Source organism: Tamandua tetradactyla, chromosome 14 (assembly GCF_023851605.1).
Source record: "Tamandua tetradactyla isolate mTamTet1 chromosome 14, mTamTet1.pri, whole genome shotgun sequence".
Lineage (NCBI taxonomy): Eukaryota > Metazoa > Chordata > Mammalia > Pilosa > Myrmecophagidae > Tamandua > Tamandua tetradactyla.
In genome coordinates, this window is record NC_135340.1 from 74,534,524 (window position 1) to 74,548,148 (window position 13,625).

Consider the following 13,625-nt stretch of genomic DNA (forward strand, 5'->3'; position numbering starts at 1 on the left):
TCTTCTACCATTTTGCCTTTTATATTTTATTTGTTGTTGTAGTTTGCTAGCTGCCGGAATGCAACATACCAGAAACAGAATGGCTTTTAAAAGGGGGAATTTAATGAGTTGCTAGTTTACAGTTCTAAGGTCAAGAAAGTGTCCCAATTAAAGAAGTCTATAGAAATGTCCACTCTAAGGCATCCCTCCAAGGAAAGATAGCTTGGTTCAAGAAGGTCAGTGAAGATCAGGGTCTCTCTCTCATCTGGAAAGGAACATCATGAACACAGTCAGGGTTTCTCTCTTGGCTGGAAGGGTGCATGGTGAATATGGCGTTGTCTCCAGCTTTCTCTCCTGGCTTCCGGTTTCATGAAACTCCCCAGGAGAGGTTTTCCTTCTTCATCTCCAAAGGTCATTGGCTGGTGGATTCTCTACTTCATGGTGCTGCAGCATTCTCTGCTCTCTCTGAATCTCTCCTTCTCCAAAATGTTTCCTCTTTTATAGGGCTCCAGAAACTTATCAAGATCCACCCAAATGGGTGGAGACATGTCATCACCTAATCCAGCTTAATAGCTACACTTAATTAAATCACATCTCCAGAGATATTATCTAATTACAGATTCAAACATACGGTATTGAATTGGGGTTATTCTGCCATTACAAAATGGAATTTTGATTAAAACATGGCTTTTCTAGGGTCCATACATCCTTTCAAACCAGCAAATTTGTTGTATCTAATTTTTCTTCTTTTTACCTTTACTGATCATCTTCATTTCTACACTCTTCTCCTCACCTCTCTCTCCTGTCTTTTTGTATCTGCCTCTAGTGCTCCCTTTAGTATTTCTTGGAGAGCCAGTCTTGGTCACAAATTCTCTCAGACATTTGTCTGAAAATGTTTTAATTTCTCCCTCATTTTTGAAGGACAGTTTTTCTACATATAGAATTTTTGGTTGGCAGTTTTTCTCTTTTAGTAATTTAAATATATCATCCTACTGTCTTCTTGCCTCCATGTTTTCTGCTGAGAAATCTATGCATAGTCTTATTGGGCTTCCCTTGTGTGTGATGGATTGCTTTACTCTTGCTGCTTTCAAGAGTCTCTCTTTCTCTTTGACCTCTGACATTCTGAATAGTAAGTGTCTTGGAGTACGTCTATTTGGATCTATTGTGTTTGAGGTATGCTGCACTTGGATCTGTAATTTTAAGTCTTTCACAAGAGTTGGGAAATTTTCAGTGATTATTTCCTCCATTAATGTTTCTCCTCCTTTTCCCTTCTCTTCTCCTTCTGGGACACCCACAACACGTATTTTCATGCACTTCATATTGTCATTCAATTCCCCGAGTTCTGCTCATATTTTTCCATTCTTTTCCATATATATTCTTTTGCTTGTCGGATTTAAGAAGTTACATCCTCCAGTTCACTAATCCTACCTTCTGCCTCTTGAAATCTAACATTGTAGGTTTCCATTGTTTTTTTCATCTCTTCTACTGTGCCTTTCATTCCCATAAGTTCTCTGATTTGTTTTTTCAAACTTTCAATTTCTTCTTTTTGTTCATTCCTTGCCTTCTTTGTATCCTCCTTCAATTCATTGATTTGATTTTTGATGAGGTTTTCCATGTCTGTTCCAACATTCTGAATTCATTGTTTCAACTCCTGTATCTCATTTGAATTGTTGGTTTGTTCCTTTGACTGGGCCACATCTTCAATTTTCCTAGTGTGATTTATTATTTTTTGCTGGCATCTAGGCATTCAGTTACCTTAATTAGTTTATTCTGGAGATTGTTTTCACTTCCTTTACCTAGGATTTTCTTGCTGGATGAATTTGTTGTCTATCTCGTCTTTGACATTCAGTTTAACTTATTCTGGGGAGGGCTTGCAACTGGTCCAGACTGGGGTACGCTGTGTGTCCGGTCACTGTTGTGGCCTCAGCAGTTGTTCTGGTTATTTAGCAGTTGTTCTGGAGGATGAACTGTTCCTGGTTATATAGTAGTTTTTCTGGAGGATGAACTTAATCCCACACCTTGCTAAGCTGCCATCTCGATACTCTCTATCCATGTTCTTTTTTTGAGAAGAGTTGGGGTGTACATGTGTGAGGGAAAATCAAACCCAGGTCTCCTGAATGGCAGGCAAGCCTTTTACCACTGAGCCACCCATGTACCCTTCATGTTGGTTTTTGTTTCATTTATTTTATTTTAACCCACTTCTGAACACATAGACCCTCAATAAATATTTTTTTATTGAAATGGTATTACAAATGTATTACAGATACCAAGTTAGAATAGCTAGACAAATAGCAGTCTTAGGAGATGAATTTTTTGATGTGTAGAACTGAAACATGCTTCCTTAGAAACCCAGACCCACATTCATATTTTAAAACTTCAACTTCTGTGGGAAACTAAAGCAAGGAATGTTTATTTGCTACAAAATTTTTATTTTGACTAGTGCATTTCCTAATTTAACTTATATGGACAGTTTAATTGAACACCTTAAGTACATGGAACCTTGAATAGGGCCTAAGATTTTATAGGTTTGTCCAGATTATTGTGATTGCACAATAAATCCCAGAGTAATTTGAATAGTGAATAAAGAAGTATTTGTAGAGTCTCCTTGGAGAATGGGGAGAAAGGGAGAAAATTCAGCTTCCCTGTTTGGAGAATTCCTATGATAGTCTCACAAGCAGTGGGGACAACCAAATCAATTGGCTGAGCCCTCAATCTTGGGGTTTGCCCCTATGAAACTTATTCTTGCAAAGGATAGGCTAAGCCTACTTAAAATTAGGGCTAAGAGTCACCCCCAGAGAACTTCTTTTGTTGCTCCAATGTGGCCTCTGCTTCTCTCAGCCAACACAGCAAGCAAATTTACTACCCTTCTCCTCTGTACCTGAGACTTGACTCCCAGGGGTGTGGTAGTTCCTGGCAGCGAGGGACAGAAATCCTAGAATGAGCTGGGATTCAGCATCAGGGGATTGAGAAAACCATCTCAACCAAAAGGGGGAAGAGAGAAATGAGATAAAATAAAGTATCAGTGGGTGAGAGATTTTAGTCAGAGTTGAGAGGTTATCCAGGAGGTTATTCTTATGCATTGCATAGATATCCCCTTTTAAGTTTAAGGTGTAATAGAGTGGCTAGAGGGAAGTGCCAGAAACTGTAGAGCTATTCCAGTAGCTCCAGTAGCCATGTTTCTTGAAGATGATTGTATAATGATGATAGCTTTTGCAGTATAACTGTATGATTGTGAAGACTTTGTGTCTGATTCTCCTTTTATCTATGGTATAGATAGATGAGTAAAAAATATGGTTAAAAAAATAAATAATGGGGGGAACAAATGTTAAAATAAATTGAGTAGTTTGAAATACTAGTGATCAATGAAAGGAAGTGGTAAGGGGTATAGAAAAAAATAGAGGGAACAAAGGATAGAATATATTGGGTAGGTGGCAGTACTAGTGGTCAGTGAGAGAGAGGCCTAAGGGGTATGGTTTTATTTATGAGTTTTTTCTTTTTATGTCTTTTTCTGGAGTGATGCAGATGTTCTAAGGAATGATCATGGTGATGAATATACAACTATGTGATGATATTGTGCACCATTGATTGTACACCAAGTATAGAATGTTCATATGTTAAGAATGTTTGTGTTTCTATGTTGTTTTGTTAATAAAAATATTTAAAAAAAGAAACAGAAAAGAAACCCAGAATCAGTCTTTTAATAATATCTGATTTTTCTATTACACACTTTCCTAAAAATACACCTGATTTTACCATTATGTGCCTGAATTAGTTATCTTTTGCTGCATAACAAATCACCACATAATTCAGTGGTTTGAAACAACAAATTAATTTTTTCACAGTTTCTGTATGTCAGGATTCAGGGCATGGCTTAGCTATGTGGCTCTGGCTCAAGGTTCCCATGAGGTTGCAGTCAGGGTGTTGGCCAGGGCTGCATCTCATCTAAATGCCCAAATGCGGAAAGATCTGCTTCCAAGCTCACTCACATGGTTAGTAGAATTCAGTTCTTCGCAGGTTGTTGGACTCAGGATCTCAGTTCCTCACTGACTGTTGGCTGGAGGCCTCCTTTGGTTCTTTGTCATGTGGGCCTCTTCATAAGATAGCAAAACAATACAGCGGCTGATTTTCCCCAGAGTGAGCCAGCGAGAGGTGAAGTGGAAGTCAGTCTTCTTGTAAACTAGTTTTAGGCGTGATATCTCATTACTTCTATCTTACTCTATTCATTAGAATCAAGTCTGTAAGTCCAAACCACACAAAGGCATGAACTAGGAGGTGGGCATCATTGAGGTCCATCTTAGAGTCTTCTGACCTTAGCCAGGCTATTCTTCCCTTATTCCTAGCCTCAGGAAAAGGAGAACTTGCACTTCTGAATATATCCCAGTAATCAGTCTACTCTTTGCACCTAAGCTTTAGTCTTTGATACATATCGAAATCATTTAACATTGTATTACATCATCTTCTGCATTCTGAACCCACAAATGTGGTAGTCAGGAAAGGATATTCAGTCTTTTGTCAGGATAAATACAGAACTTAAATGAAATATAGAATACAAATATAGCAATTATATTCTTGATTATTTGATAATATATAACATTTGTTTGAAATAACCATAGTTTTTAGTTAAATGTATCAAAACTTCAATATATATAAATTTACTAAAAATCAGGAAACTGTCTACTGATAAGAGTGAATTATGTCCCAATAAAGCTGTTAAAAGTGGAGAAAAAGAACTTCGATATATAAAATACATAATGTGCAATGTATTGTAAGGACTCAAAATATGTATTAAATTGACTTGTTTATGTATTTTAATAAATCAATTAATTTAGTGTTTTTGGAGTTCTTGAACCTATGCAGAATGAAGTAATGCTGGTCAGATAGCTATCTTAAAAGCTCTATATTAAAAACTTTTATCGAAAGCACTAATGATACATCAGATATTCATAGGAAATGTATTCTTTTGTTGTTAGAGTTGGAAAGCTAAAGAGAATACTTGATGGAATCTTTAGTTTATTTGAATCAGGGAATAAAGGTTATATTAAAAGCAATTTATCAACTTGTTAGTCATTTAGGAGGCTAAGAAGCTGGATTCCTGTTTATACCAAAATAAATTCCAGATTGATTAAGGACTTAAATATTAAAGAAAGATAAACATAAAATTACATGAAGAAAACATATGTGAACATTTGTATACTTTTAAGAGGGTAAACGTAGCATCCAGTGCAGAAGTTATAGTGAAACAATTTCGCTATAATAAGATTAAACTTTTCTATATAGCAAACAAGTAGACAAAAGCACTACCGTAAGGTCAGAAATTAATATAGAGGGAAAAATATTTCTCACACATAAAACAGGAAATGTGTTGATTCTTTTAAGTTAAAAAAAGCTTTTATACTTCAGTAAAAAAAGATTATAGTTGTATGGGCAGGCAGTTAAAAGAAAAAGAAGTATCTAGAGGAAATACATAATAAGTTATTACAGGGTGCATGGGTGGTTCAGTGGTAAAATGCTTGCCTTCCATGCACCCAAAAAAAAACAAAAAAACTTGCTACATATAGTAAGAATGTGCCACATACTAAAAAAGTCATACGTATATTTAGAAATTGATACCTAAATCAAAATCCATATAAAATAGATCTTTTTAAATGTAAACATATTTTGTTTACTTATCAGAGTGGCAAACATTTAGAAGACTGATAATACCCGTTGTTGGTAAGATGGGAAGATATCTGTACTGTCGGTAGCAATAAAATTTGGTGCAGCCTTTTCAGAGGGCTATTAGGCAATACGTATAAAATATAATTATTCATATCCTGTTACTCAGAAGTTTCAGAAACTTACCCTACAGAAGCACTTCACAGATATGCAAAGATAATGGATGTTATTTATAACACTATGTATATCTTACTAAGATATTTATGGGATACTGGTTAAATAATTTGGCATGTCTGTACATATTTAGAATACCATGCAGCCATGAGAGCTTTATATGTAGTAATGTGTGAAGATGCTCAACTACATTGTAAAGTGGGAAAAAAAAGAAAGTTGCAAAGGTATTGTAGTGCTATGCATTGAATACAATACATGCGACTATAGCAAAATATTTACATTGATTTTCTCTGGGTGGAATTTGGGAAGTCAGCTTTATTCATCATCTATTTTTGTAGTGTTTAAACATTTACAATTAAAATCTGCTATTTCTGTTACCTGGAAAAAAAGTGCTTTTTAAAAAGGCAATTCACAATTTATTTTTTCAGGAGATTACATGCTTGAGGCAAAACCAAAAGAAATTTCAGAAATTCAGCGTTTAAACTATGAGCAGGTAATAAACACAATTTTTGTTATATTAAAATATGTATTTGTTTTCTTTTGGATATGTTTATTGATCTCTATCAATGGTTGGCAGACTTTTTCTGTAATGAGTCATATGGTAAATATTTTAGGCTTTGTGAGCCACATTGTCTCTGTTACATATTCTTTATTTAATTTTTTTACAATCCCTTAAAAATATAAAAATCATTCTTAGCTCACAGGTTGGATTTGGCCCATAGGCCACACGTAGCTAATCCCTGGTCTAAGGAACATATGTGATATTTAGAATGACATATAGATATAATTTTAAGATCTAATAAAATAACTTCATATTTTTCTTTAAAAACTGATTCTCAGTTGAATGTGTCATTGACTCTTTTTTCCTCATTTTATCTATATTTTAAAATTATATTTCAGAGATAGTTGAGCAGTTGGAATGTCTAGGACCAATTTTGCAGTTTCCTAGTTTCAATGTGTCTGTATTTTTTGGCATGTTTTTTAGAGAACCTGATCTGTAATATAGCAGGGGTCACTAGATATACAATTATTGGAGCTGGAAGAAAGCAAGCAGAACTTCATTTTTTTAGTATGTCTCCTTTGCTTGACACTATAATACAAGAAAGAATCATCTTCTTTTAGTGGAGAAAAGTATCCTCTAGGGAAGAAATAGACATCATTGAAACCTTCATATTTATCTTCAGAGCAACCTTTTGTGTTTACTTTCACCAGTATTAAATTGGCAAAAAGGGAGCAAAGCCATATCAGTTATATAAAATTTTTAAAATTTGATTGTTCAAATATCTCAGTCCTAATAGAATTGAAAAGGCGACATGTTGCGTTGTATCACTGTTAAATCAGGAAAATCTATGACTGAAGCCAGATTAGTCGGCTGAATCATTTAAATTTCATTGGGGGAATTTACTGCTTAAAATAGTGATTTGCAAGCATGATTAAAATAGAAGCCTCCTTTCCAATGAAATATGTAAACTCAATATATAAAACCAAAAAATGGTAAGTTTTAAGTATAAAACATATCATTTATATCATCTTTATCAAATTATATCATTGAATACTAAAGACTTCAAAATCAATGAGGGTTTTTTTTTTTTTTTTTTTTGCATGGGCAGGCACAGGAAATTGAACCCGGGTCTCTGGCATGGCAGGTGAGAACTCTACCTGCTGAGCCACCGTGACCTGCCCAATAAGGCTGTTTTTATTAATATGAAAACTTTAATTCCAGGATTATAGATGATTGTTGCAGTCTCAAATCAGTCTCAGAATTCATTTTATTTCTGTTGTATAGTCCTGAGAAAATCTTTTTTTTTTTTTTTCTTGGTGCATGGGCTGGGAATCCTAGTCTCCCTCATGGCAGGCAAGTGTTTTACCACTGAACTATCTTTGCCCTCCTTATGACAGTCTTTTAAAGGACTGTAAAAAAAAATTTTTTGATATATTTTACATTTAAATCAAAAATATTTTACTGTCTTTGAAGTACTTTGGGAAAGAGTGCGAAAAAGCAGTTTGACCACAAGCAAAAATAAATCAATAGAAATTCCTTTCTTATGATATGAGGAACCCTCCCTTGAATTTATATTTTATAATATTACCATTATTTGGATTTAGGAACAAGGTGACAAACTGTGCTTTTTTAACCTTTATTTATATATTTATTCATTTTTTATCTATTATTAATCTTAATGTAAAATGTATCAATTTCATTATTTTAACACTATATAATTTATAAATGTAGCAAATATATAAAGGTAAGCATGAGCCAAGAAGCTATGAGAAATTATGCTGCCTCTAAAGAAAACTGGGTGATTGGCAACCAAGAATTTACAAATATAGAAGAAAAATTGTTGATAGTAGAATTTATAATCCCCGTAATGATGATTATTACTGTTTTCCATATTCATCATTGCTGTGGTTTTATGAAAAGTTGAAAACACTTAAGGGGAGAATAATGTGATCTTATAAATTTTAAGGGTTCATTCTTTTGGAGAGGTTGAGAGAATATACTGTTTGACAAGAAGATAGGTACTAGGAATAGGTGAAACTAAGCCCAAAACTGTTTAACAGCATTATCCTACTATAGATCAATAATTCATGAATTTATCACATATGAATTATTTCTATTTTCAGTCTGTACTCTATCTTAGAATGTAATCTTATAATTCTTTTGGTAGACTATAACATCATTTATATTACTTAAATTTGCTTTTTCTTCAGATTTCAGAGTAAATTCCCTAGTTTTGATATGCGAATTTGATATCTTTTTGTTATTGTTCACACTTCCTGTTATAAGACCCTCAAGTAAACTATAACCTATTTTATATCTTTTGTACCTAGCAGTGTCTGATAAACAGTTGGGATTCAGTATAAGTTTTTTATCTTTATATATTGGTTTTTATATTTTCCATCAAACATATTAGATATAAATGTATCCATATTTAATGTGTTAAAACATCTAGAAAAGTGTTTAAAATAGTCTTCATTACAGATTTATGTGATTGTGTTTATTGAGCAAACTGATATGGTTGGAATGACTCATTAATTTGGCTGAATCTTTATGATCCAGTCCCTGTCTTTCTCTCAGACGTCATCTTCTACCACTTCTTGCTTTATTTTCTGTCCTCTAAACATACTGAACTCCTTGCTGTTCCATGAATTTATTTCTGCGTCAGAGTTGCACTGCTATCCATTTTTCTGAACTGCTCTTTTCCCAGTTTTCCAAGGCTTAGTGTTTTGCTTTAGTGTCTAAGTTTCATTTTCAAAGAGTCCTTCTCCTTTGATTTTAGACTTAAAAACAAAATTACGGTAACATATATATAATGTAAAATTTGCCATTTTAAACAGTTTCAGATATACAATTCAGTGGTTTTAAATACATTCACAATATTGTGCTACCATCACCACCCCCAACTAGTTCCAAAACTTTTCCAAACTCCATATCCATTAAGCAATCACTCCCATTCCCCTTAACCGCCATCCTTGCCCCTATTAACTTGTAGTCTACTTTCTGTGAATTGGCATATTCTAGTTATTTCATAAAGTAAAATCATATATTTGTCCTTCTGTGGTAGTTTATTTCACTCACCATGATGTCTTCAAGATTCATGCTTCAATACAAGTTGTAGCATGTATCAGAATTTCACTCCTTTTTTATGGTTGAATAATATTTCATTTTATATATGAAAAAATGTATATACCACATTTTGTTTATCCATTCATCCATTGATGGATACTTGAGTTGTTTCTACCTTTTGGCTATTGTGAATAATGCTGCTATGAACATTGGTGTTCGAATATTGTTTCAAGTCCCGACTTGAGGCTTTTGATTTTAGACTTATGGTCTAAAATAGTTCCCTCATTCTTGTCAGTCTGTATGTTCTTATCCTGCTCAATTTTTCTTACTAATACTTGACATTTTATTTTGATATGTCTGTGTCTCCAGTAGCATGTTAAGTTCTAGGAGAGCAGGGGTTTTGTTTTATTCTCTATTATATCTTTGTAACTCAGGTTAGTGACTGACATATAATAAGCACTTAATAAAATTTTGTTGAAGAAATGAATAAAACAGATAAAATGGAACTTCAGAAGTAAATGTTTCTACATTTAAATATCTTCTTTGTTGTTATAGTTTTGATTTTTTTATCTCCCCTTCCCTTTTCTATTTTCAGAATATGAGTGATGCTATGGCAGTTTTGCACAAACTACAGACAGGCCTGGATGTAAATGTAAAATTTACTGGTGTCCGTGTATTTGAATATACACCAGAATGCATAGTATTTGATCTTCTTGATATTCCTTTGTACCATGGGTGGTTAGTGGACCCTCAGGTAAGTAAAGGACTAAATAATATAAATACATGTGCAGTAAAAATTAATTAATTAGGCAAAGTAAACTAGATTTATGCTTTCTGATACTTATATTCCTGTACTTTGAAAGGAGACTTTTTAAAATGCAATTTTACTGAGGTATATTCATACACCTTACAGTTCATCCAAAGTATATAGTTAGTGCCTCACAGTAAATCACATATTTGTGCACTCATCACTGCAGTTAATTTTAGAACATTTTCATTACTCAAAAAAAAAAAAAAAGAAAGAAAACCCAAAATATTTTGTGCTCCTTATTGCCCCCCATCACTGACCACTAGCATTGGTGTTGTATATTTGTTACCGTTGATAAAAGAATATTAAAATATTACTGTTATGCTTAGTATATACGTGGAAGGAGTGAATGTGGGGACAGGAGTGGACATTTGCACACTGATGTATATGGCAGCATTGTCATGATTCATAATGGACGGAGGTGGCCTAAGGGTGCAATGGACTACTCAGCAGTCACAAGAAGGATTGAAGTTGTGAGGCATACAACTAGCTGAATGAACCTTAAGTATTGTATGTTGAATGAAATGTCAGAAACAAAAAGACAAATATTTTCATGTCTCACTCATATGGACTAACTATAATTTACGTATTCAGTGAATTGAAATCGAGAGCATGGGTTATCAGGTTGGGGCCAATTGTAAAGGGCCCTAGATTGTAAAAGCTCTTACTGCAGTCATATATATTCAGGAGTTGTAACCATCATTTCTAAATTCTCAGATACTGAGCTGTTTGTATGTAACCTGGTCGTTCCCAGAAACTTCGGGTATTTATGTGATACTTGAGACTCATAGTTAGTGCTCTGAAGCCATGAAAGTCAGCAGTACCCCATTCAGGAACTGTTTAAAAAGTTGAGAACGTGATCAGACTTTGGGTAGAGATATGAATGAAGCTGATCTGGATAGGATTAAGGTAGATCAGAGTACAGGGTAAAGGATGCTGTTGTCCATATTTTAAAGTGTCAACTTCTGTGTGAGACCAAAGGGAGAGATGTTTATTTGGCCCAAAATTTATATTTTGGATAGCACATTATCTAATTTAACTTGTATGGTCAGTTTATTTGAACACCATAATTATATGGAATCTTGAATAGAGTGTGAAATCTTTGGTTTGTCCAGGTTAGTGTGAGGCCCCAATGTATCTCAGAGTAATTTGGGGAGAGAATAAAAAAATATTTGCAAAGTCCCTTGGGGGACTTAGGAGAAAGGAGGAAATATTCACCTTCCCCATTTGGAGAATTTCTGATATTCTCACAAGCAGTGGGTACAACCTGATCAATAGGCCAAGCCTTCAGTCTTGGGGTTCGCCCCATGAAACCTACCCTGCAAAGGATAATCTAAGCCTACGTCTAATAGTCACCCTCAGAGAACCTCTTTTGTTGCTCAGATATAGCCTCCATCTCTAAGCCAAGTTGGCAGGTGAACTCACTGCCCTCCCCCATAACATGGGAAATGACTCCCAAGAGTATAAATCTTCCTGGCAAAATGGGACAGAACTCTCCGTGATGAGCCAGGACCCAGCATCATGGGATTGAGAAAGTCTTCTTGACCAAAAGGAAGAAGAGAGAAATGAGACAAAATAAAATTTCAGTGGCTGAGAGATTTCAAACAGAGTTGAGAGGTTATCCTGGTGGTTATTCTTATGCATTATATAGATATCCCTTTTTAGGGATCCCTTTTATAGTGAACTGGAGTGGCTGGAGGAAAGTACTGTTGAGCTGTGTTCCAATAGCCTTGTTTCTTGAAGATGATCATATAATGTTATAGTTTTTACAATGTGACTGTGTAAGAGCCTTGTGTCTGATGCTTCTTTGATATATTGTAAATTCTGACGTAGGCCAGAGCCTTCTCTGTTCCACTGATCTTTTTGTCTGTTCCAATACCATATTAATGTTATTTATTTGGATGCTGTAACATAAAGGTAGAAATGTAAAAATATCATTTTTAAATAAACTTTAAAAGTAAAAAAAGAAAAGAAAAAAAAACCCAGCTAGTGGCTCTAAAATTCTGTTTTATGGTATGAGATGAGGATTTTTTTCTTCCTTTTTTTTTTTTAACTTTTTACTGTAAGTAAATTGTAAGATTTACTGCACTTGCAGTTGTACAAAACAATGCAGAACAATCCTTGTACTTTTTACCCACTTTTCCCAATGGTAACATCTTGCAAAACTATAATATGACAATCAGTATACTGCTGTTGCTACAGACAAGATACAGAACATTTCCATCACCACCAGGTTTCCTTTGTGTTGCCTTTTTATGACCACATGCACTTTCCTTCTACCACCACCCCCTCCTTAATCCTTGGCAACTGTTAATCTGTTCTCCATTTCTATAATGTCATTTAAGAATGTTATATAAATGAAATTGTACACTATGTAGCCTTTGTGATTGGCTTTTTTCACTCATCTTAATTCTCTGGAGATTCATGCAGGTTGTTGCGTGTATCGATAATTTGTTCTGTGGTGTAAATATATCACAGTTTAGTTATTCACTCATTGAAGAACATCTGGGTTATTCCCAGTTTTTGGCTGCTATAAACATTGTGTACAGGTTTAGTGTGAACATATGTTTTCATTTCTGTTGGATAAAAGTCCAGGAGCAGAATTGCTATGTTATATGGTATTTGTATGTATAGTTTTTTCTTGGTATTTTTTGTTTGTTTTAACAGTTTTATTCACACACCATACAGTCCATCCTAAATGTTCAATCACTGGCTCTTGGTATACTCACATAGTAATGTATCACCACTACAGTCAACTTGAAAACGTTCTCATTTCTTCCAAAGGAAAAAAATCCCATACCCCATTTATCCCGTTATTGACAGCTTTTGTGTAGTGCCTTTTTACAATTAATGAAAGAATATTACAGTGTTGCTATTAACTATACACCTTAGTTTATATTAGTTATATTTTTCCCATATACCACCCTATTATTACCATCTCGTAACAGTGATGAACATTTGTTCTAGTTCATATAAGAACTTTCTTATATTTATACAATTAACCACCATCATTGTCCACTTTAGGTTTCACTAAGTTATACAGTCCCAGTTTTTATCCTCCAGCTTTCCTTCTGGTGACATACTCAACTCTAGCATACCTCTTTTAACCATATTCACATTGAGCATTGTTATTTACACTCACAGTATTGTGTTACCATCACACAGTATTGTGCTATCCATTTCTGAACCTTTACATTCAACCTTATTGAACATTCTGTACTCCTTAAGCATCGATTACTCAGTCTCTGCCCTCGTCCTGTCTCCTGAGAACCTATGTTTGCTAATGTAGCTTGCAGAGTTTGCTCATTATATTTAGTTCATATTAGTAAGACCATACAGTATTTACCCTTTTGTTTCTGGCTTATTTCAGTCAACATAATGTCTTCAGGGTTCATTTATGTTGTTGCTTGCCTCATGACTTCATTCCTTTTGGCAATCTCA

General features: G+C 34.4%; 1 protein-coding gene across 1 annotated transcript in view; it reads left to right on the plus strand.

Moving 5' to 3' along the window:
- Positions 1–13,625, plus strand: part of MINDY2 (MINDY lysine 48 deubiquitinase 2) — a 127,133-nt gene that overhangs the window by 28,041 nt on the left and 85,467 nt on the right. Inside the window, exons 3-4 of the mRNA XM_077128035.1 lie at positions 6,237–6,301; positions 9,972–10,130. Of these exons, the coding sequence (XP_076984150.1) occupies positions 6,237–6,301; positions 9,972–10,130 (224 nt within the window). The remainder of the gene's footprint in view (positions 1–6,236; positions 6,302–9,971; positions 10,131–13,625) is intronic.